Here is a 26,171-nt window from a genome sequence, read left to right on the forward strand (position 1 = left end):
AGAAAAGGGAAGCATAAGATGGGCAGAGAATAGAAGGGCTGAGGTGGAGGAAATAAAGGCAATAAGATAGAAGGAACAAACAACAACAACTACAAAAAAAAACAAAAAAAAACCAACAAACAGTGGAACAAGCTTCAAAGTCTGTGGATTTTTCCTGATTTTGAGATGTCAACCTCTTCCTCCTTCTCCTCTCTCCCTCTTCCCGGTCGGCGACTCTGCACCCCAGGCCCTGCCCCTGCGCCACACCCAGGCAGGGACTTGCAGTTGATGGGGTTCTATGGCAATGTCACACAATTGGCTTTAGTCTTGTTGGTAGTCAAGGCCTGCCGGCGTCTGCAGGGTCTAACGACGAGAGAGTTCGCCTTCGTGGATTCTCTCTCCCAGTCCCCCCCTCCCGAACCAGCAGCCTGGCGATCCAGCCCCAAGGCTGCCACTGCTTCTGCCTGGGGAGTAAGAGGCTCAAATAGCTGGGAAATCCCCACTCTATCCCCACTCAGTGCAAGGCTCTGGGAAGGGCTCTGACAGTCAGGGCCTCCAGTGTAATCAGGCGGGGGTGGGAGTCAATTGTTGTCAAGGTGATTGTTCAGCGCCTAGCATTCCGTTGGACCTCTCAACCCAGGCTTTCCACACTTTGTAGCCTGTTTTGGCCGGTAAAAAGAGGCACTAGTCTCTGCTTGCGACTAGTGTGGTATAGATCTTATTATCTGCCAAGTCCTTCTTGTTAGCGTTTATCCCTGAATATGGAGGCTCTATCAATCAGAAGTTGCCCCCGCCCCTTTAGCGAGAGGCACCAAAAAATATCACGCCTCTTGTCTTGGGTCGGTGAACTGAGAGAGATCTTATCAATTAGAACCAAGGGTGCGCAGATTTCACGGGTTAAGTTAATTTTAGTAATTGGGTCGCAGCTGTGCTCCCGAAGGTATTTCAGGCTGCCTGCGCGCGCCCCTCCCCCAACGCTTGATTGTTAGCTTGAATGGCTGGGTGAGGTGCCCCGCCCGCGGAGAGAATCTCCCAAGTAGGGAATACCGCCCTGGGGCCTCTCCCGCTCCCCGTGCGGGGGTCGCTGGGAACGTTAGCGGTGCTCGGTCTGCAATGCTCGGTCTGCAACCAGACCGGGAGCGCGCCAGCGGCTGTTTGCCGCTGTCTCTGCAACCGACCCACCGCTCGTGGCGGCGGCGGCGCGGCGGCGGCGGCGGCGGTTTCCGAGTGCGGGATGACTTACCACCGGTGCACTTTCTCGCGGCTTGAATGAACGTCCCTGCGGTAGGTTCCTCCACACCCTCGTCTCTCAGATTCGAGTGATAACAGTCCTTTTGCTTTCAGTTTGCTCCGAAGATAAATTTTCCTGTTTCTAGTTGATAAATTTGTTGTGATTTTGGGGAGATCTGTCGGACACGCTGCTCACGGCGCCATTTCCGTGACGTCACTCCCGCATACATTGTTTTCTTTTTCTTTTTTGTATTTTTCTGAATTGAGAAGCAGGAAGGCAGACTCCTGCATGTGCCCAACCAGGATCTACCTGGCATGCCCACTGGGGGCAATGCTCTGCCCACCTGGGGCTTTGCTCCATTGCAATTGGAGCCATTCTAGTGACCGAGGTGGCTACAGGAGGGGAAGAGAAAGATAGAGATAAAGGAGAGGGGAAGGGTGGAGAAGCAGATGGGCACTTCTCCTGTGTGTCCTGGCCAGGAATCAAACCTGGGACTTCCACACACTGGGTGGACACTCTACCACTCAGCCAACTAGCCAGAGCTACATTTTTTAAAAATTGAGAATATTGTTTCATATTTTTATTAAAGCTCCAAAACTTAATCCAGACTCATCACATCCTTCAATCTTTCTTTGTTCACTTAGAAAAAATTTAATTTTCCCTGCTTCCTAGGTCCACCTATATTTATAACATTTATACTTTATATAATACATCTGGGTATTTAAATATTTAAACCTTTTCATAACTGGAGATTCCAAGATGGCAGTGGAGTAGGCAGATGCATAGACTGCCACCTCCTACCACCAAACAAGATTACAAATTAATTTAGAAACAATCATCGTGAAAAACCAACTTTGGACTAAAAAAACAGGACTCAAAAACCAAGGAGCACAGAAGAATCCACACCAATTTTGGTAGGGAGTGTGAGGGCATAGTGGGGGCTCCCCTGCTCCTAGGAGAAAGGGAAGGCTGAGGCTAATGGTCCAGAAGGGCTCTCATTAGAAGAAGAGAGACCCTGAGAGGTGCGGTCCCTCAGTCTCAGATCCGTAGCCCCAGCCTAGAAACCCAGGGACTGGAGGAGACAGCCGGACAGCATTGAGTGGGAGAAGAGCGAAAGTTCTGTCTGTGGGAAGTGGCTGGCAAGCCTTAAAGAGACAGAGAAGAAAGTATTGCACACTGTCACTTGCCTGGGGCTCCGGGGGCAAGGAGGGCTGAGAAGACGGACTGGTCTTGTATGAGGAAAGTGGGGAGAGTGAGACAAATGGTGATGGAGAGAGGAGTGCCTGAGCTGACATAAGCTGAGCTGACTCATTCTTCAGTGCAGAGGCGGCTATAGCTGGGGGAGGGGTCAATCCCTCCATCCAGCACAAGCCTAAAGTGGAACCAGGTGTTGCACCTCCAAAAAGCTCTCCAGCTCCAATCAGAGTGAAAGGCAATTCAGAAAAGAGGCAGTAAGGGGTGGGGCAGTGACACAGGTTTCCAGGGAGACCTGAGCTACATCTCTTATCTTCATACTGAGAACGCGACCCACTCCCAGAGAGTAACTGGCAGAACACACCTTAAGATTCTCAGAGGTCACACCCACCATATTCTTGGATACAGTTTCAACTAAGCTCCCTGCTGAGATTAGCAAACATAAGCTCCCTGCTGGGTTAAGCAAACAGAGAGCAGGCAAATGAAGACTTTAAAGGGGCTCTAATAGTTAATGAGAATTAAATCCAAGCAACCAGCAGAGGCAGAGGAAAAAAGGCCTAGAGGAGAAGCCAAATTAAATAAACTAACCTCAGACCCACACCTCTAACAAGCCTGCAAACTACACACAGAAACAATGGGAAGACAGAGGAATGTAAGCCATATGAATCAACAAGAAAAATCGCCAGAAAAAGAACTGGATGAAATGGAAGTAATCAAATTACTGGATGCAGAGTTTAAAATAATGATTGTTAGGATGATTAACTATCTCAAAGCTACAATGGATAGACTTAATGAGCATCTAAATAAAGAAATTGTAAGCATAAAAAAACCCCCCACTGAGATCATAAAAAAGAACCAGACATAAATGACAAACAAAGTATCAGAAATAAAGATTACACCAAAAGGAATTAAAACCAAGCTGGATGAAGCAGAGGATCAAAGCAGCAATTTAAAGGACAAGATAAACAAAAGCACGGAAGCAGAACTGCAAAGAGAAAAGAGGATCAAAAAGTCTGAGGAAATTCTAAGAGAGCTCTATGACAACATGAAGAGAAACAATTTTCACATAATAGGGGTTCCTGAAGGAGAAGAGAAAGAACAAGGAATAGAGAACCTGATTGAAGAAATCATAGCTGAAAAGTTTCCTAAATTGATGCAGGAAAGAGTCACACAGGTTCGAGAAGCACAGAGAACCCCATTAAAAAAGAACCCAGAGACCTACACCAAGACACATCATAATCAAAATACCAAAGCTAAAACATAAAGAATACTAAAAGCTGCAAGAAAAAAAGCAGTCAATCACCAACAAAGGAGCCCCCATAAGAATGCATCTGACTTTTCAACAGAAACACTTCAGGCCAGAAGGGAATGGCAAGAAATATTCAAAGTAATGCAGAACAAGAGCCTAAAACCAGGACTTCTTTATCCAGCAAGGCTATCATTTAAAATTGAAGGAGAAATAAAAAGCTTCCCAGACAAAAACAAAAACAAAAATAAACAAACAAAAAACCACACAAAAAACTCAAGGAATTTATTACAATCAAACCAATGCTGCAAGAAATGTTAAGGGACCTGCTATAAACAGAATGAAGCAGAGAAAAAATATAGTAAAAGAGGAATGTAGATTTAAAGAAAAAAATAACAATAACAACTACATATCAATAATAACCTTAAATGTAAATGGATTAAATGCTTCAATTAAAAGACATAGGGTAGCTGCATGAATAAGAAAACAGGACCTGTACATATGCTGTCTATAAGAGACCCACCTTAAAACAAAAGATACACGTAGAATGAAAGTAAAAGGATGGAAAACAATATTTCAAACAAATGGAAATGAAAAAAAATGCTGGGGTAGCAATACTTATATTTGGCAAAATAGACTTTAAAACAAAGACTATAGTAAGGGATAAAGAAGTTCACTACATAATGATAAAGGGAACAATCCAACAGGAAGAGATAACCACTATAAATATCTATGCACCTAATATAGGAGCATCTAAATATATAAAGCAGATTTTGATGGACATAAAGGGTAAGATCAACAGCAATACTATAAAACATAGGGGATTTCAATACCTCACTAACATCACTGGATAGATCCTTGAGAAAGAAAATTGACAAAGAAACAGCAGACTTAGGGACACACTTGATCAACTGGATTTAATAGATATCTTCAGAACCTTTCACTCTAATGCAGCAGAATATACATCTTTTCAAGTGTTCATGGTACATTCTCTAGGATAGACCACATGTTAGAGCATAAAATGAGTCTTAACAAGTTTAAAAAGATTGAAATCATATCAAGCACCTTCTCTGACCACAATGGTATGAAACTAGAAATCAACTACAATAGAAAAACTGAAAAACACTCCAACACTTGAAAACTAAACAGCATGTATTAAATAACAAATGGTCAACAATGAGATAAAGGGAGAAATCTAAAATTTCCTTGAAACAAATGAAAATGAACATACAACAACTCAAAATTTATGGGACACAGCAAAAGCAGTCCTCAGAGGGAAGTTCGTAACACTACAGGCATACCTTAAGAAGCTAGAAAAAGCTCAGATAAACAACTTAAGCCTGCAACTAAAAGAACTAGAAAAAAACAGCAAGTAAAGCCTGGAGAAAGTAGAAGGAAGGAAATAATAAAAATCAGAGCAGAAATAAATGAAATAGAGGCTAAAAAGACAATACCGAGGATCAATGAAACCAAGAGCTGGTTCTTTGAAAAGGTAAACAAGATTGATGAACCTTTAACCAGACTCACCAAGAAGAAAGAGAGAGGACTCAAATAAATAGATATAGGGTAGCTGAAATGAGACATAGAGTAGTAGAAATGAGAGTGGAGAAATAACAACTGACACAAAAGAAATATACTACAAAGGATTGTAAGAAAATACTATGAACAACTGTATGCCAAAAAATTAGACTATCTAGGTGAAGTGGAAAAATTCCTTAAAACATATAATCTTTCAAAAATCAATCTGGAAGAATCAGAAAACCTAAACAGACGAATTACAAAAATGAGATTAAAACAGTTATAAAAAAACTCCCAACAAACAAAAGCTCTGGGCCAGATGGTTTCACAGGCAAATTCTACCAAATATTTAAAGAAGAACTAACTCCTATCCTTCCAAGGTATTTCAAAAATTTCAAGAGGAGGGAAGACTTCCATGCTCCTTTTATGAGGCGAGCATAATTCTGATCTCAAACCAGGCAAAGACACTACAAAGAAAGAAAACTATAGGCCAATATCCCTAATGAATTTAGATGCTAAATTTCTCAACAAAATATTAGCAAATCTGATACAGCAATACATGAAAAAATTTATACATGATGATTAAGTAGGATTTATTATGGAGAAGTAAGGCTGGTACAATATTTGCAAATCAATCAATGTGATTCATCACATAAACAAAAGAAAGGACAAAATAACATGATAATATTAATAGATGCAGAAAAAGCATTTGATAAAATCCAGCACCCATTTATGATCAAAACTCTCAGCAAAGTGGGAATACAGAGAACAAACCTCAACATGATAAAGGCCATCTATGACAAATCCACAGCCAACATCATACCAATGGGCAAAAGTTAGAAGCAATACCTTTAATATCAGGAACAAGGCAGGGGTGCCTCCATTCACCACTCTTATTCAACATAGTTCTGAAAGTCCTAGCTACAGAAATCAGACAAGAAGAAGAAATAAAAGGCATCCAAATAGGAAAAGAAGTTAAACTATTATTATTTGCTGATGATATGATATTTTATATAGAAAACCCTAAAGTCTCAGTCAAAAAACTACTGGAACTGATAAATGAATTCAGCAAGATGGCAGGATATAAAATTAATACTCAGAAATCAGAGGCATTTTTATACACCAACAATGAACTGTCTGAAAGAGAAATTAAGAAAGCAATCTCCTTTACTATTGCAACAACAACAAAAAATTAACTACCTAGGAGTAAATTTAACCAAAGAGGTTAAAGACTTGTATTTGGAAAATTATAAAACATTGATAAAAGAAATCAAGAAAGATACAAACAAGTGGAAGCATATACTGTGTTCATGGATAGGAAGAATAAACATCATTAAAATGTTTATATTACCCAAAGAAATTTATAAATTCAATGCAATTCTTATTAAAATACCAATGACATACTTCAAAGATATAGAAAAAATATTCCAAAAATTCATATGGAACCAAAAAAGAACACAAATAGCCTCAGCAATCTTGAAAAGGACGAATAAAGTGGGTGGTAAAACACTTCTTGATATCAAGTTATACTACAAGGCCATTGTACTCTAAACAGCTTGGTACTTGCATAAGAACAGATATATAGATTAATGGAACAGAACAGACAACCCAGAAATAAACCCACAGCTTAATGGACAGTTGATATTTGACAAAGGAGTTAAGAGCATACAATGGAGTAAAGATAGTCTGTTTAACAAATAGTGTTGGGAAAATTGGACAGCTGCCTGAAAAAAAATGAAACTAGAGCACTATCTTACACCATTCACAAAAATAAACTCAAAATGGATAAAAGACTTAAATGGAAGTCATAAAATCATAAGCATCTTAGAAGAAAATATAGGCAGTAAGGTCTCCAACATCTCTCGCAGCAATATATAATATTTGCTGATTTATCTCCACGGACAACTGAAATAAAGGACAGGATAAACAAATGGGTCTATATCAAAATAAAAAGCTTTTGCACATCTAAAGACAATATGAACAAAATAAAAAGATGAACCACACATATTTGACAATATGCCTGATAAAGGGTTAATAACCAAAATTTATAAAGAACTTGTAAAACTCAACACCAGGAAGATAAACAATCCAATCCAAAAATGGGTAAAAGAAATGAATAGACACTTCTCCAAAGAGAACATACAGATGGCCAATAGGCATACGAAAAAATGTTCAACATCACTAATCACTTGAGAAATGCAAATTAAAAGCACAATTAGATATTACCTCACAGCAGTCATAATGGCACTTATTAACAAAACAACGCATAATAAGTGCTGACGAGGGTGTGGAGAAAAGACTACCCTCCTGCATTGCTAGTAGGAATACAGACTGGTGCAGCCACTGTGGAAAACAGTATGGAGGTTCCTCAAAAAATTAAAAATGGAACTGCCTTTTGACCCAGCCATCCCACTTTTTGGAATATATCCTAAGGACATCACATCAATTATTCAAAAGAAAAAATGCACCCCCAAGTTTATGGCAGCATTGTTTACAATAGCTAAGATCTGGAAACAGCCCAAGTGTTTGTGAGTGGACGATTGGACTAAAAAGCAGTGGTACATATACACAATGGAATACTCTGGGGCCATGAAAAAGAAGAAAATCTTACCTTTTTCAACAAAATGGTGAAATTATATACATATAACACAGTGTTATAGAGCAGAAAAGCAAATCCTGGAGGGGTGGGGGAGGCCGTTGCAGGGAGGAGGGCAAAAGGGTTGTTGAGGGGAACATGGAGGAGGGGATATGCATTTGGGGGGACACTAGAATATATGTAAATACAATAAATTTCAATTAAAAAACTGTAGCACATGGGAATTTAAAAAAATTCTTTTAATAACCAATACATTTTATAGTTATGTTTCTAATCTAGTCTAGTAATATTTACTGTGTTAATCATACTAGTGGGTAAAAGAATTATAAGACATGAGACCTAGCTCTTTCCTCTTTACCAATAATAAATGTAAAATCTGGTAAAACCAGCATATAACACACTATGTTGTTTTGAAAGAATACAATTATTAGAGTATTGAAATGATATACTTTGGACACTTAGGAATTTAAGTGTTGTTCTTTTTTTTTTTTTTGTATTTTTCTGAAGAGAGAAGTGAGGAGGCAGAGAGGCAGACTCCTGCATGCACCCAACCAGGATCCACCGGCATGCCCAGTAGGTGGCGTTGCTCCATTGCAACTGGAGCCATTCTAGCGCCTGAGGCAGAGGCCATGGAGCTTCCTCAGCTCCTGGGCCAACTTTGCTCCAGTGGAGCCTTGGCTGTAGGAGGGGAAGAGAGAGACAGAGAGGAAGGAGAGGGGAAGAGTGGAGAAGCAGAAGGGTGCTTCTCCTGTGTGCCCTGGCCGGGAATCAAACCTGGGGCTTCACATGCCAAACCAACACTCTACCACTGAGCCAATTGGCCAGGGCTGTTTTTTTTTCCTTTTAGAAAATTAGCAACAAGGTTTGAAGAAGAAATATTAAGTTGCTGTCAGGATTCTAATTCTGAATTAAATTATCTTCATCCACATTAATAGGGAATATATTATTTTGTTTGTGTTAGCATATTTACTTTAGATTAACTAAATATTGCTCATAAAAGTACTAAATTATTGTATATTTTTTATTTTATATTATATTGGTTAGATATATAATTATTTATCTTTAAAAATTAATATTTTTATTCTTTAAGATGCACTTTATTTTTTATATCACTTTATTTATACATGAATGACATATAAAAAGTTGTACATACTCAGTGTATACAACTTGATGAATTTACACAAAAGTATACACCAGTGAAACTATTACTATAATCTATGCCATAATTATATCCATCACCTCCAAGATTTCCTCCAACCTTCTTTAATTATATTAATATAATAATTGTAATTATTATTTTTTATGATAAGAACACTTAATTAAATGTTCTCTTAGCAAGATGTACACTCTTAGCAAATTTTAAGTATGCAAACAATGTAGTTAACTATAGGCACCATGCTGTACAGATTTCTTGGACTCATTCATTTTGTATAACTGAAACTTTATACTCTTTGATTAATACCATCCGCCTTTTCCCTCCTCCCAGCCCAAACTTCTGCTCTTTACTTCTGCTAATTTATTTTAGATTCCTCATATAAGTGGTAACCTGTAACATCTATGCTTCTGTGTCTGGCTTATTTCATTTAACATAATGACCTCCAAGTGTACATCCATGTTGCTATAAATGGCAGGATTTCCTCCTTTTTTTTTAAAGGCTGAATAATATTCCATTGTGTGTGTGTTTGTGTGTGTGTGAGTGTGTAAGTGTGTGTATCTCATATTTTCTTTATTCATTCATTCACCAACAGACATTTAAGTTGTTGCCACGTCTTAGCTAATGTAATCAATGCTGCAATGAACATGAGTGTGCAGATATCTCTTTGAGATCGTGATACTATTTCCTTTGCTATGTATCTGAAAGTAGGATTGTTGGATCAGATCAGTGTTTCCCAACCTTTTTTGTGCCATGCCCCACCTTAACCTTTCTAAAATTTTTATGTCCCCCCCTATGTAACATACATAATTTTTAACATTAAAAAATTGATTTGTTCACTTAATAAACATAAATGATAGGTTCTAGGAAGAAATCACTATGAAATTGTTAACAAAACACAGTAAGTAAAATTTCAAAACATATAATGAAAAACAAATTTAAATTCCAAATAATTTTAATACAGATTTTTCTATATTAATTTATTATTTTAATTTAGTGTGATCCTTGCTGCACGGAGATTTTATATTAGGTTCCAATTTGGTTAGCTTTAGTCTCAAGTCTCCATGTTGTGTTATATCCAGCCGATTTCTTTTTTTTACCAGTAAATCATTTACAGCACTAAATCCACATTCAGCTGAAAATGAAGATGGAAATGGTAGCAATAGTTTTCTTGCACATTTGGTTGAATTTGGGTATTTGATTTCTGTTTCCTCACAAAGCCATGCCATCTCTCCCTTGATATTAAATAAAGCTTTAACTGACTCATCATTTTGCAATTCTGCGAGTTCTTCTTGATACTGCATATTTGATATATCAGACAAATCCACTAACATTGGCTGCATCATCCATGTTGGGAAATCAATTTGTTTTAAATCAGAAAATCTTTCTTTTAAATCAGCTGATAGAATATTCAAATGATTGACAATAACAAGTAAAGCGGTATCAGTTACTTCACATTTTTGGAGCCAATGAAACTGTTTAAAGTTTTTGTTGTTAATATGTTTCTGACATAACTCAATATTGGTAATGAAACCAAGTATCTTTGCTTTTGCATCGACAAGAGTTTTCTTTGTTCCTTGAAGTTGCTTATTTAATATATTTAGTTTTTCAAAGATATCAGCTAAATAACTCACAAATGCTTTACCATCTATTATTAACAGATACTTCATTTCAGGTTTGTTGCTTAAAAAATCACTAAGAGTATCAAACAGTTCCATAAATCTTTTCAAACAGTTTCCTTTAGATAGCCATCTTACTTCAGTATGAAGTAAAAGTCTCACATGGTCTTCATTTTGTTCTTCACAAAATAGCTTGAAAAGACGCTCACATTTGGCACTAGCTTTAATAGCATTAACACACTTTATTACTGTATGTAATACTTCATTCAGGACAGGCGAGATGTTTTTAGCTACCAAGTTTTCCCTATGAATAACACAATGCACAAGAATCATTTCTGGATTCGCATCTTTCATCAATTTTAAGCAGCCATTTTTCTTGCCCATCATATTGGGAGCACCATCTGCAGCATAAGATGTTCTATTTTTCATTGGTATATCATTGACATCTAAGTAGTTTTTTAGCTTATTATATATATCTTTGGAGGTAGTGGTGCTTTCTAATCTTTTACAGAACAACATTTCTTCAGCAAAATGTCCTTTATCAATATATCTTACGTAAGTTATCAATACTGCCTCACTGTCTCTCAAAGTTGATTCATCCATTTGCAAGGAGAATTTTCTTGTTTTCAGCTTTTCAATAAGTTGTTTTTCAATATCCTAACTCATTTAGTCTATTCTTCTGCTAACAGAATTGTTACTGAGTGGCATAGCTTTTACATCTTTGTCATCTTTTTCAAGAACCGTTTTAAGAAATGCTGATATTGATGGTTTTATTAAATTCTCTCCTATAGTGTGATTTTCTCCAGTTTTAGCGATGAATAAAGAAATTTGATAACTAGCCTCAAGAACACGATTATTAGTTGAAGTATGAGCAGTAAATAGAGACTTTAATGTTGTTCTTTTTTCAAAATTTTTCTTTAAAGTTTTAAAGTAACTCAAATCTGAATTAATATGAGCACTATGTTTCACCTTCAAATGCGCCTCAAGATGACCTCGTTTCATTGATTCATTGGTCAAGCATTGCTGGCATAAAAGACAAAAAGGAATCCACTCATTGTGAACAGTGGGTATGAACCCAAATTTTAAATATTCCTCTGAATATTGATGAGTTCTTTTCTTGCTTGCACCACTTATTTTACTATGGGCTATAAGAAATAAAAATAAAATCAATTAAAACCTAATATTAAAATATGTGTTAAAATATATTCAATGTGACATAGAGTAAATGTATACTAAAAATTTATATTTATTTAAATGTATATAACACATTTACTACACTACCACTGCAAATCAAAAGGTATCTATATTTTTTCCACTTGACACAATTTTCTGGAAAGTTATGCTTCTAATTAAAATTGTCGTGCATGCACTATTATAGCCCCAATAATATTTATAAAATATTAGTGCTTTCTAGCCTCGATGCAAGAAGTACATAATAAAGAGTTTAATATTGATAAAAATAAAATCAAATACTTACCAATTATATCTATACAATATATATATGTATATTTATTAAATCAACAAGCTTTTACAACAGTTTTGACTGACACTTATTTCAAATTAACACCAACTGAATGATGTGAAACACTACAGAAGTTGCGATGGGCCAATTAGGTGAGAATAACTGCATTGTTTAGCGAGTTTTTAAAACGTCCAGGGTTCCCCGCGGCAGACGGCATGCTCCACGGTGAACCCAGGACGAAGTTTACTTGACGACACCAATCACCCAGTTGATATTTTGGTCTCGTCAAACGAAATTATACTTAATAATTATTTATCGCAATTATTTAAGAATTGCATTTTTTGTTAAATTTGGCACTAATATCTAGCATTGCATTTAAATGGCCCGGGGCGAAAGAGTTAAAGTCATGTCGAGTCCATTTTCAAATTGCCCCCCTTAACTATCGAATTGCCCCCCTGTGGGGCGTGGGCCCCACGTTGGGAAACACCGGATCAGATGGTAGTTCCAGTGTCAGTTTATTATGAAACTCTGTACTGTTTTCTATACCAAATTATATTTCCACTAACAGGGTACATGAGTTTCCTCTTTTCTGTAATCTTACCAACATTTGTTATTTTTTGGTTATTATTATCCTTTTTATAATAGCCATCCTAACAAATTTGAGGTGATACCTTATTTTGATTCTGACTTGCATTTTCCTGATGATTAGTGATTTTGAACACTGTTTAATATACCTGTTGACTATTTGTCTTCTTTGGAGAAATTTCTATTCAGTTCCTTTACCCATTTTAATTAGCTTACTTTATTATTATTATTATTATTATTATTAATTTATTTTTCCTATTGTGTTTGTAAGAGTTATTTTGGATATTAACTCTTAATTAAATCCATGGTTTGCAAATATTTTATTCTATTTCATAAGTTGCCTGTTCATGTGTTGTTTCCTATACTGTGCTTTCGTTGCCTGTGCTTTTGGTGTCACATCCAAAAATGTCATTGACAAGACCAATGTCAAGGAGTTTCCTCACTATATTTACTTCTAGGAATTTTATGGTTTCCAGGATTATATTTAAGTCCTTTTTTTTTTTTTTTTTTAGCAAGAGAGACAGAGAGAGGGACAGATAGGGACAGACAGAAAGGGAGAGAGATGAGAAGCATCAATTCTTTGTGTGGCACATTAGTTGTTCATTGATTGCTTTCTCATATGTGCCTTGCTGAGGGGCTAGACTGAGTGACCACTTACTCATGCTAGTGACCTTGGGCTCAAGCCAGCGACCATGGGGTCATGTGTATGATCCCACACTCAAGTCAGCAACCCCGTGCTCAAGCTGGATGAGCCCACGCTCAAGCTGGTGACTTCAGGGTTTTGAACCTGGGTCCTTTGCGTCCCAGTCCTATGCTCTATCCACTGCACCACTGTCTGGTGAGGCTTGATGGTCTTATAAATGGAATTGTTTTCTTAATTTCTTTTGGGTAGCTTGTTGTCATTATAGAGAGTATTTTTCTCATTTAAATGTGCTCAGAAATTTAATATTATATTTGTAGTATCTTAATAACTATAATTTTTATATATATCTGAATTTGAATTCACTGAGTCTTGATGAAGCATGTAAAGAAAAATGTACTTAATTTTATGTTGTAAAGTTCTGTCTTTCCCAACATTTAATAATCTTCATTTTTTCAAATCTTTGCTTATAATTTCTTTATATGGAGTTGTTTTGAATTAATGTTTTTCTAAACATCTGTATTATCTTTATTCTGGTGGTCTTCTATTTCTTAATGAAACTAATTACAAACTCACTACTAAATCAATTAACTTCATTTTTATTTCTTAAAGGTAAAGATAATTAGTAATGTTCTTCTAGATTCTATTTTAAACTAGCACACAGTTTTGAAAATAGGCCATCCTCTCTTGAAAATAAAGTCTCAAGCAAAATCAATTGCATATATTTGGCAAATGTATTTTTTTCAAAGGCCACTTTAATTATGTAAATCACATGATACTCTTTGAAAATTATTACTTGATTTATACATACAGAATTTTGTTCTTATAAGATCTGTGTCTGCAACTGCTCACAACTGAGGGTGTAGCATAGCGAGAATGAGGAACTGTACACAGTAATCCCTCAGAAAGTAATACAAACCACAAGAGTACCCATGATTTTCCAGGAAATTATCATATTTTTCTGAAGCTCATTAGTTAGGTTATATATTTATATTTATTTATTTTTATTTTCCTGAAGTGAGAAGCAGGGAGGCAGAGACAGACTCCCACATGTGCCTGACCAGGATCCACCCAGCATACCCAACAGGGGGCGTTGCTTTGCCCATCTAGGGCGTTGCTCTGTTGCAGCCAGAGCCATTCTAGTGCCTGAGGCAGAAGTCATGGAGCCATCCTCAGTGCCCAGGCCAACTTTGCTCCAATGGAGCCTTGGCTGTGGGAGAGGAAGAGAGAGAGAGAGAGAGAGAGAGAGAGAGAGAGAGAGAGAGAGAGAGAGAGAGAGAAAGAGAGAAAGGAGAGGGGGAAGGATAGAGAAGCAAATGGGCACTTCTGTGTGCTCTGGCCAGAAATTGAACCCGGGACTTCCACACACCGGGCTGACGCTCTACTGCTGAGCTAGCTGGCCAGGGCTCTCAATTAATATTTTTGAACTTTGTGCATCAATTAAAAATGTTTTCTTAACATGCTAAAGATTCAGGTATTTGAATTTCTAAATCAAAGTGACCTGGATATTGGAGTTCATCATGCTTGGGCTAGGAATTCCAAATTTGCCACCCGTAAAAAAACTTCTCTGAGCCTCATTATCCTTATCTACAAAATATACATAATAGTATCTATTACTTATGGGTGTTATAAGGATTAATTGATATGGTTTTGTGATATCTTTTAAGATTAGATATGCTTGCTATCTGAATATATCAGTTAATGTATTTGTCTGTAAGAGAAAACCAGAAGAGTAGTGGCTTAAACAAGTAAGTTTTTTTCTTTTTTTTTTTTGCCTGCTACCAAGAAAATGCAGAGTTCATAATACAGGACAATGCATTACCCGGGATCTTGCTCATTCTGTTTGCGGTCATCCTTAGGGTGTGGCTCTTATAGCCTCAGGTGTCTGCAGCTTTGCCTTTTTATTTTATTTTATTTTATATTTTATTTTTTTTATCAAGTGAGAGTCAGGGAGGCAGAGAGACAGACTCCTCTATGTGCCCTGACCAGAATCCACACAGCAAGCCCTGTACCAGGCAATGCTCTGTTCATCTGGGGCCACTGCTCCATTTCTCAGCAACCTGGCTATTTTTAGTGCCTGAGGTGAGGACAGGGAACCATCCTCAGCGCCTGAAACCAACTTTACTCAAACCATTAGAACCATGGCTGTGGGAGGGGAAAAGAGAGAGAGAGAAAAGGATGAAAGGGAGGGGTGGAAAAGCAGATGGTCACTTTTCCTGTGTGCCCGACTGGGAATCGAACCCAGGACTTCCACACTCTGGGCCAGTGCTCTACCACTGAGCCAACCAGCTATGGTCTGAAGCTTTGCCTTTTATTTGAGGACACGATTCTTCCCCAGGAACTTTGTTTACATGTTATTGTCCAGAACAGGGTCACCCCTAGTTATAATAGTCTGGGGAATCAAAGAATTTTAGTTGGATAGATTGCTATCCTGAGTGAAACTGGGATTCTTTTAGTAATGAAGCAAGAGAGTAACTACTGAATAGGCAACCAAAGTGTCTTCCTTGCTTTGTTACTTCAGTTCTTTTAATCCAGCTGAAGTGGAAACTGGAGGAGTCCAAAATTCAGCCACTGAGCTCAGCGGCCTTCCCTCTATCCCAGACATACTTTATTCCCCATAAAGTGACATGAATACACAGTACCAGGATAAAATGCACAGCAACCTCAGACACCATTTGATGCTGGGCCCCAACACTGGCACTGCTGCCTTGGTGATTGGATACTGAAAATGATGGAAGGGTTTTTCATGGCCTCTCTTCTGAGTCTCAGCAGGCTTGGGTCATCCTAAAAGGAAGTCTGATTCCTTATATAGCACCTTGCATCAGAGATTGTGGGACTATGGGAAAACATCCTTTAAATCTGTCCCATTTTTTATATTCTCTTTGACTTTTTGGAGAGACAAGAAGACAACTTGCTACATAAAGAAAAATGTTACTATTATTGATACTCTCTGTTCACATAGGAAGAAACACAGTTATTACATGGTGAACACATAGAAGTTTTCAGAAAGTAGGGACTTTCTTGAAGATAGCTTATAATGCCAAGTAAAGCACTTGTCTGGCATGTAGTGAATATTGAACTTGTTGTGGTTAATGCCCACAAAAATTTTTGTCATAAGTAAGAATGGTTTCTATGTTTTCGGTGCCCAGACTTAAACTTCCTGTAATTTAAACCATCTTTTTAAGACTTCTGAATGTCTTAATTTATTGCCTTTCAGTGTGTATGGTAAGCTGTATTTATAACCATGTCGATAAAGAGTCTCTAATACTGATATAGACATAAATATTGCCCCTCAATTACCACATTGATCAGTTATTAATGGTAAAATGGTACCATTCTTTATTTCTTTATCACCTGATAGGTTTGTTCATTTGATTATTTCTATTTATCTTCCTTTTTATTGGCCATATTTCTGTTTGCAACTCGTATGTACATTATTCAATATTTTAAATATTTTTACAGCAAATCCATAGGCCATTTTCTCTGAGATTCATAAAGATGGTTGTGATAAGTTTGAACTGCATTATATAAAGCCCTTTAAGTTCCTTGGTGTTGAGACCAAGTACCATCCTCCTCTTTTATTCCATGGCACCAACCCAGTGGTGGCTGAGCAGCAGACACTTAATGTGTCCGTGGTGATTGATTAGCTCTGACTTCATGCCCATTGTTATAACAGGAAATGCTGTCTTAGAATTGGTTCTGTGTTAGACACAGTTGGGAAGATAAAGGTCAACAACCGGAGATTTTTTACCAAGATATTTTTAAAGGATGTTGTAAATTAGAATTGACCACAAATAACCAGCTGCTACATATAAGAACAAGTTGGCCTAGGCATAAAAAAATTATTGGCAAACATTCACATGCCAAATGCAGTGAGAGCCTGGAGAATTAAGGGTATGAAAGGTTCTGAGTAAAAAAAAAAAAAAAAAAAAGTAAATGAGATTGTTAAATATGAGTACCAGCTGGGTACTGATTTCTGAGTTATTTGAACCACTTTTTTTCCTTATGTAAACCATAAAACAGGCTGGCTGCCGACCAGAACCTGCAGCTGTGTGGAAGAGACTTCTTTGCACACGTAGTAGAAAACAAAGAATGATGATAGACTTAAAGTCTATGATCACTTTGTACATGAAAGGGAAAATAAAATTATTGGTGTTATAGGCCTGGGACCAAAAATGTTGACTTTTATCTACCTAGTTGGGGTGATAAAAATGGTATGGAATCCTAAGAAATTTCTAAGTCTTTTAACTTAGACAATCTGGTCAGTTGACTTTTACAATGGTAATTCATCTTTCACATGCTGGCATCTTTATTCTTTCTAGTGTCTGAACACTTCCTGTCTTCCTATGACATTGATTGCAGTTTGGAAACCAAGAAGGAAGTGGTCCAGTGCATGGGCTCCTTCCAGGATGGGGTAGCTGAGAAGTGTGTTGATTATTTCCAGAGATTCCGACGTTCTACCCACGTGACTCCCAAGTCATACCTCTCCTTTATTCAGAGGTATAAGTTCATATATGCGGAGAAGCATGTGGAAGTGCAAACTCTGGCCAACAGGTAAGGGTGAAGTTCAAACACAGAGTTATTTTAAAGTAATGGCTCTTGACGGGGGGCAAATTTGTTCCTAGTGAACATTTTTTATTAAAACTCAGGTGGTGGAGGAATGAAACAGTGCTACTGGCTTCAAATAAGTAGATGTCAGAGGTGGTCCTAAACGGTGCATAGGGAAACCATCGCCTCAAAGAGTTCTTCAGCCCCAAGTGCCAGTAGTGCTAAACGCTCCTCTCAAGCATATTCAAAAGATGATGGTTGCTGGGACTTTATTCCTGCCTAAGAGGATAAAATGTTGCCAAGTTATTGTGTGGCCTATCACTTTGTCTAACACTGACTGCATAATTTAGAAATAGCAGATCTGGAAGGAAGCTGAGAACCCAGACATCCCCCCTCTCTCCTCTGGTCCTTCTCTACCACCCATTCCGAAAGTCTAGGATAGTCTGTCCGCGGCGTATGTTCATTGCATAGTGAATACCCTACTTTGCTGAAGTTTGTTCCAAATTTCATTCTCGCCTTGCTCTTTTCTGACCACTTTTATCTTCTGCCTGACTATGGCCAGAGTCAGCCAGGGTTGTTACGTGGCTGGGGTGGGTGATTGGACTAGGTGACTCTGGGCTCCAGTCCTTAACACACATTAATTACTTCAGATGCAGGTTCAGCTATTCCCTTAACCATGCTGTTCTGATGGCTTTAAGTTCATTTCTTCTCTTGATCCCAATCTTTCTTCTTTTAACCTCATTGGCCTCTTTTCTGAAAAAGAGAAGTCATTGATTTTCCTTCCTCCATGATAGGACTTTTAAGCATTTGAAGTCTGTTGTCATTTAGCTAAACTTCGTTGGCCATGTTACCCGCATGATATGGATTCTAGACCCACGGTTGTTCATCATGGCATGCAGAGTACTTACAGCAGGTTCTCTCTGCCCAGACACAGTTTATGGAAAACATATAAATGCCTTCAGGCTGGAGTCAAGCCTGGACCTATATACCCTTTTTGTCCAACCCTGGTGGGTTTGCTATTTGTATATATTCTCATTCTTCAAATATGGCCATTATGATCTAGAATAGTAGACCACTTGGAAAATGTGGCCAAGTACCACAACATTTAATATTGCTCCTGTGGATTTTTAATCCCAGAATGAATACTGGATTGAAGAAGCTGCAAGAAGCATCGGAGTCTGTCGCAGCTCTGAGCAAAGAGCTGGAAGTGAAAGAAAAGGAGCTCCAGGTGGCAAATGACAAAGCCGACATGGTGGGTGGACAGTCACACGTGTGCCACATTCATTTTGAATTCCCAGTTCACACATGCTAATGATGTATGTATAGTCACTAAGTTATAGTCACAAATGTGTAAATTACTTATTTCTGTTAGCATATAGTGCTCTTAGTTTTATGTATGAAAAGTTGTATAAGTGGACAAAATCAAAGCAAAAATGTGCCTTTTCAGCTGGGTCTTTGGTAATTTTTGATGAAGTGCTTTTTTTTTTATGTTGAATTAGGTCTTAAAAGAAGTTACAATGAAGGCACAGGCTGCTGAAAAGGTCAAGGCGGAGGTGCAGAAGGTAAAGGACAAAGCACAGGCCATTGTAGACAGCATCTCCAAAGATAAAGCCATTGCAGAAGAGAAACTGGAAGCAGCCAAGCCAGCCTTAGAAGAAGCAGAAGCAGCCCTGCAGGTAAATCTGTGTGATACAACAGATGCCAGTTTAGGGACAAGGGGGCGGACTAAGAAAAGATGAGTAACAAGAGGAAGTGCTCTATTGCTTCAGACCAAAGTTCTCTCCACAAGAAAAACTTCAAGTAATATTTTCTGCTTATAGACGTTATTAGCTCTTTATAGATTGTGCATGTGCTACTTCACATCTCCTATCCTCACTCATGATTGACTGAGGGGCAGTGTCATAGCATGGCAGTCAAGAGTCCTGGGTTCTCATTTCCAACTCTGTCACTGGTAAGCTATGTGACATTGGGAAAGCCACATCAAATTGCTACAATATCATTTTCCCCTTCATTCCTTCAGGACATTGGATTGAGTCTGTAAGACACAACAATCTCTGAGTTTGTCTATGAATTTTCCATTTGAAGAACTACTAATCTCAAGTAGCTCATTAATGTCAGCGTTTGAGCATGCGTCCAACACAATTATGTAATGTAACTGTGTGGCAATAACAAATAGTGAGTAAGAAAGGAGGTTGGGGTATGAGGACATCTGATGAGTTTGGTGAACAAGACCACACCTTAAAGGGCTGGTCCAGTTTTGTAGTTTCAATTTATGATTTTTGGGGATTCAATTTAAGATTGCATTCACTTATGCATCTGTGGCCTTATGTTATTGATTCCTGGCCTAAAAAGCTGCTGGAGAAAGGAAACATTGCTGATCTGTCCCACTTCTAATTTAAGTTATGTCACCTTTGAAAATGTAATTATTATTATTTTTGTTTACCACTTCCTTAGCATGCTTCATGAAACATTTCTGAATTATTTGATCCAAGTTAAGTCTTTAAGCTTTCTGAGTCAATATGCAATATATGAATTAGATTTTGCCTTCTCTCTCTCTCTCTTTTTAATCTTAGTGAGAGGAGGGGAGGCAGAGAGAGACTCCCACATGCTGACCGGGATCCATGCAGCAAGCCCATTAGGGATAATGCTCTGACCATCTGGGGTGCTTGCTCTGCTGCAACCAGAGCACTTTTTGCACCTGAGGAGGAGACCATGGAGCCACCCTCAGTGCCTGGGGCCAATTCTCTCTAATTGAGCTTTGACTGTAGGTGGGAAGGAGAAGAGAGAGAGAGTGAGGGAGAGAGAGAGAAGCAAGAGGGGGAGGGATAGAGAAGTAGATGGGCACTTCTCCTGTGTGCCCTGACTGGGAATCGAACCCAGGATATCCACACACCAGGCTGATGCTCTACCACACAGCCAATTGGTCAGGGCCTTATCTCTCCAACTTTTCTTACTGCACTGGCACAGGACATGTCTTTCCTTGTTGCTTAATGATTTTTTCATGTCCTGGCTAAATTGTTTACCTTAGACCTTGAAGTCTTCCAGGGTCTTCAGACTGTCAGATTGGTGGGAACCTCATTCTCCTAAAAAAAAACTCCCAACTTATTGAGGTATTATTGACATGCAAAACCTGTACATGTTTAATGTGTAAAACTTGATGAGTTTGGGGATATGTATACATCTGTGAAACCATCAACACCACAAGGCTATAGAAATGCCTATCACCTCCCAAATATTACTTCTTCTAGCTTTAATGTTATTATATTTTTGTGGTAAGAACACAACATAAGATATACTCTCAACACATTTTAAGTGTATAATACAGTATTGTTAAGTATAGGCATTATGCTGTAGAGTAGATCTCTAGACTTTATGTTGTATGACTAAAACAATGGACCCTTTGACCATCACCTCCTCATTTCTCCTTCCCCAATTTCCTGGAAACTACCATTTTATTCTCTGCTTCTGTAAGTCTAATTTAGGTTCTATGAGATCATATAGTATTTGTCTTACTATGATTAGCTTATTTCACTTACCAAAATGTCCTCTAGGTCCATCAATGTCATAAATGGCAGGATTTCTTTTCCTTTTTCTAAGGCTGAATTATATATACATACATATACACATACACATACACAAAACATTTTCTTTATCCATTGATGAACATTCAGGTTGCTTCTATATATAGGCTGTTGTGAATATTGCTGCAGTGAATATGGAGATGCAGCCATCTCTTCGAGGTCTGATCCTTATCCTCCCCCCACCTTTTTTAGGCTCATAGGCTTCTCTGAAAGTGTTTGATTAACAAAGAGGAGACAATAATAATGTAAAGGAATTTCTAAACCTTTACTGAACTCATGATACCTAAGGGATCATAGAAATAGAACATATTGCATCTCAGGTCTTACTTGAAGACCTGCATTTCCCCAAGACTTAAAAGGCTTAACATCTCTTTTAATATTATAAAGTATTTTTCCATATCCTCCTAATTTAATGATGTCTACCACTAAAATTTTCTGCACTATGTAATCATCAGTACAGAAATGTGTGGGTACAGGAGGTGAGATGATATAGGATGTGTACAAGAGGATTTTAGTAATTTCTTTCATTGGTTCTGCTTCCATCTTATTGCCACTTTTGGGAGTTTTTCCAGTCTTGAAATATGGTACTACCAGTGTATACTAAGGAAGCTCTAGGTGTATCTAAACTCTAACATTCTGGCATCAGGGTACATAAATTGATACAACAAATAAGGTAACAGCAAAGAATGTGTCTCTTCTTATCTCAATGCTAACCTCAATGTAAACATGCAAAAGGCTTCCAGATGTTAAATAACTATTATATTGCGGTGATTTGTGGGAAATTATATAATGATCATATTACTTTGTCTGCTGAGAAAAGAGAATTTCAATACTTAGCTGAAATAGGTTGAACTTTATATATAACCCTCTCCCCAACTCTTTTTACCTGGGTACTGGAACATAATGAGCCCAATCCTGTTTGAAAATTCCCCTTTCTATAGCTAAGTAAAATAAGCATGTTCAGCTTTTATATACCATATAGAACTTTAATTTGACCCTACTTTCCACATTGGCTGCTATTATATTTCTCTCCTTCCTTTTAAAGCCATACATCTCAGATAAACGTCTAATGTCTTTTCTTTTTAACCACAAATTCTCCTTCACTTCCAGCTGCCTAGCTTTCACAAATACTAGCCTATTGAAACTTTTCAAAATATATAGATACATTCCTAATGATCAAGTTCAGTGGGTTTCTTCTCTGCTTTCTCGGTTCTTGGAGGAAAGATGACTAGCTTTGATGAGCAGGCCATTGGGCAACTTCTTTTGGCAGAAGGGATGCAGATGTGAATAAGATAGAAGGTTTCAAGATCTGGAAAGAATAGATGTGCACTATTTGTCCTGGAAAGGGGACTGTATCATATTCTTATATTTAATATTTTCCTAATACTTATTCCATAAGGAGTTTAAGGGATAGAGCAGTTATTATCAACCACAACGGTGCTATGTGACTATTAAATAATTTACGCTATTAGAATCTTTGTACTGGAAATGGAACAGAACTTTTCTAAGAGCTTAGTAAAATTCTTATTGCTCAAGTTCTGTCATTTAAAGGTCAGTTTCCAGCTAAGAAACCACTAATTATTCAATCTGTCAGCCCTGGGGCTACCCACTAGTGTCAGTCCACTGTGACAAGTCAGAGTTGTTTAAGAAGAGAGAGACAGATTCTTGACCTACATAACTAATGAGTCAAAAAGCACTGCAAATACTGGAGTTTTCCTGGTTGAGAATCCCTGGTATCTACATAAGTGCTGACTATTCTTTTTCCTTTCAGATTACACTCTTCTGTTTTCTGACACTAAGTGGTCTGCACAGTTTTAGGGAAGTCACAGCTCCTTATCTACTCAGCAGTGTTTCTCTCCTCCTTGTCAGTTTGAATTAGAAACATCTGAACTTTTGAGGACATGGGTTTCTTTGGGATTAAATATGCACCTAGCCCCCATGAAGGCATCTAACCTAAAAATGCTTGTTTCCCTTTGCCAAAATCATAGCTTTTAGAGATGAAAGGTCTTGTCTGTACTTTCTCACCTGAGATTGGATGATAACCTTTCCTCCCCCAGACCATCAAGCCTTCGGACATTGCCACGGTGCGCACGCTGGGCCGACCCCCTCACCTCATCATGAGGATCATGGACTGCGTGCTGCTGCTGTTTCAAAGGAAAGTCAATGCAGTGAAAATTGACCTGGAAAAAAGCTGTACCATTCCCTCCTGGCAGGAATCTTTAAAACTGATGACTGCAGGGAACTTTTTACAGAACTTACAGGTTGGTAGTTCAAATTTTTATAGCTTTGTAGAATTTCTTTATATATAAAGTATGAGTCATTTATGAGTAATTTATCATTTATATGTTTATACGTATCTTCTCCCGTTTTCAGCCTCAGCTGTTCATTGCATCGATGGTGTCTTTTGATAAGCAGATGTCCTTAAGTTTTATGTAGTCCAATTATGAAGTATTTTTCCTTAAGTGCTCTTTGTGCTCTGTTTAGGAAATCTTTGCCCACCTTTAAGACAAAATAAATGCTTCTATGTTTTCTTCTGGAAGTTTTATTGTTTTATCTTTCACATTTAGATCTTGAGGCCACTAATTGGGAATATCCAGCCCATATCATTTCCTAAGTGATAACTTTAGCATTATCTTTCATTCAGTTTTCAATTGAACAATGCTCAGTGGCTACTATAGCTAAATCATGTTACAGCAATTATAACAATAAGTAGCTCATGAACCTAGTGGGCCACACAGACTTGCTCCCAACAATTACAATATCAGACTCTATGTTGTGAGTGCCTCGGTGAAGGATGTGAGGTGGACTCTGATTGCATGGTAATGGTGATGGGAGTTTTCGCAGATAAATGTGACAATGGAATTGAATTCTGGCAAGTAACTGGGCTCCTGCAGTATATATCTGGTGGCAGAGCAGATGTACGTCTTGGAAGCTCCCTTGCAATTTGCCTTTTGTCACCAACACCTTTCTATCGTTCTCAAATATCCTTCCGGTTTTTCTTCCGGCTTCACTCTTGCAAGTCTCATTAAAGAAACTTGTGTTAAAACAGGTCTGGATGAGATTGTGTTCTACCCTTCATTACGTATCTTCTGTGAAGACTTGTTTCACTGAGTTATTTAGGTACTGATTTTCTTTCTACTTGGGAAACATTTAATCCTTTAACTGAGAAGACATCACTTTTAAAAGGTCCACTTTCATTGTTTGGTCAGTATTTTCTCTTGATGTAGGAAAGCATTCTTACCCGTTTCTGCTACTATTTAAAAATTTTTATTCCTCCTGAAGATAACAGTTCTCTCATATTTTTGATAGTTCTGTGATTAAAAATTAATTCATCACCCTCAGGGCCCAGTGTCTAAGTTATTATCTTCATATTTCAGACAAGCTTAATAGAACTTCTGTCTGAATGTATTAAGGATTCAGTTGCTGCTGGATGCTAAATATATATGTCCTTAGGCTAAATATCCCTCTGTGTATCTGTTTCCCATTGTTGATTTTATGGGTTTGTAATTCACCTACTTAGGATTAATGACATGAAAATTTTATTGCTTTGGAAATTCTAATAACCTTATTAGTGTTCATCACTGAAATAGTTTCCTTTTTCCTTGGATCGCAGAAAATTTATGTATGGTTGGTGTATCTTGTTCGGAGATAAAGGGTGTTCTGCCATCTTTGCCATCATCGCCATCATTGCTTACTCCGCTTTCACCGGTGGGACTTTTGGCTGCTATCCTCAAAGACGTCATTCGTCCATTCCAGCATTCCTCAGCATTCTGAGCATAAAGTGAACATGACTTCACGAGAATATTTTAACTTAATTTCACTCCTTTTTTTTTGTAGCAATTCCCAAAAGACACAATCAATGAAGAAGTGATAGAATTTTTAAATCCTTACTTTGAAATGGGTGACTACAACATTGAAACTGCCAAACGCGTATGTGGGAATGTAGCGGGTCTTTGTTCCTGGACCAAAGCCATGGCTTCCTTCTTTTCTATAAACAGAGAGGTGCTGCCTCTGAAGGTAAGCCCTCTGGATAGAACTGCAGGACACGTGCCTGCGAAGGGTCTCTAGGTCAACCGGCTTATTTAGTCCTTTCACATAGTACGGTAGTTTTCAGCCTTTGGTATTAGTATATTCAAGTCCATGGGGACAGCAAGCAACAGAGAGACTGCACACAGGATGTTTCTTTCTTCTTTGTAAGCCTGCTCCAATTAGGGTGCTGTGAGCCTTTAAGCACGGACTCTCTGTAGGGGCACTAATCCATGTGGGCTGCTAGATAGTTTCATACACATTGACAGCTTCAGGAAAAGGAAGCATAGAAAACTGTAGCACAGAATCCCCTGATAACATCCAAGATCTCGTGCCTATGAAATAGGCAGGGTGGACACGTAGTCATTGGTGGCTGGTCTTGGTTGCAGGGTATGACATGGTACTCCCTCTCCTCTCCTTTATCCCACAGGAAAGAAACTGAATGCTATCTATTGTTTAATGTGATTTGAGGATATGCCTATGTTTTCCTTTGAGTAATTGCATTTCTGCACCTCATTTGTACGCAGTCACCCACCATTCAATAACACCCAGTTTCCAGCAGATACAGAGGCAACTACATCTTTTGAAATGGGATACTGATACCTAAGAATCATACCTTGTGGATTGGTTGATTGCTTTGCTTTTATATGAGTCTGATCTCTTTCAACTATCAACAAAATCTATAAACTACCCAAGGAGATTAATAATCAAAATAGAAATAATCAAGAGTAGAAAGATGATAGGGACAGAGTTGCAAGTGCCATTTTATGTTTTAATTATTATCATGCCAGCA

The 26,171-nt window shown here is 38.0% G+C and overlaps 1 protein-coding gene across 3 annotated transcripts in view; it reads left to right on the forward strand.

Annotated features, from left to right (window-relative positions):
* The window catches only part of DNAH5 (dynein axonemal heavy chain 5), a 316,293-nt gene that overhangs the window by 227,319 nt on the left and 62,803 nt on the right, over positions 1-26,171 (forward strand). For all 3 annotated transcript variants that reach the window (XM_066374372.1, XM_066374367.1, XM_066374381.1), the window contains 5 exons: positions 17,546-17,777; positions 18,909-19,023; positions 19,271-19,447; positions 23,410-23,613; positions 25,190-25,369. In XM_066374372.1, the coding sequence (XP_066230469.1) occupies positions 17,546-17,777; positions 18,909-19,023; positions 19,271-19,447; positions 23,410-23,613; positions 25,190-25,369 (908 nt within the window). The remainder of the gene's footprint in view (positions 1-17,545; positions 17,778-18,908; positions 19,024-19,270; positions 19,448-23,409; positions 23,614-25,189; positions 25,370-26,171) is intronic.

This window comes from Saccopteryx leptura, chromosome 1 (genome assembly GCF_036850995.1).
Source record: "Saccopteryx leptura isolate mSacLep1 chromosome 1, mSacLep1_pri_phased_curated, whole genome shotgun sequence".
Taxonomy (NCBI): Eukaryota; Metazoa; Chordata; class Mammalia; order Chiroptera; family Emballonuridae; genus Saccopteryx; species Saccopteryx leptura.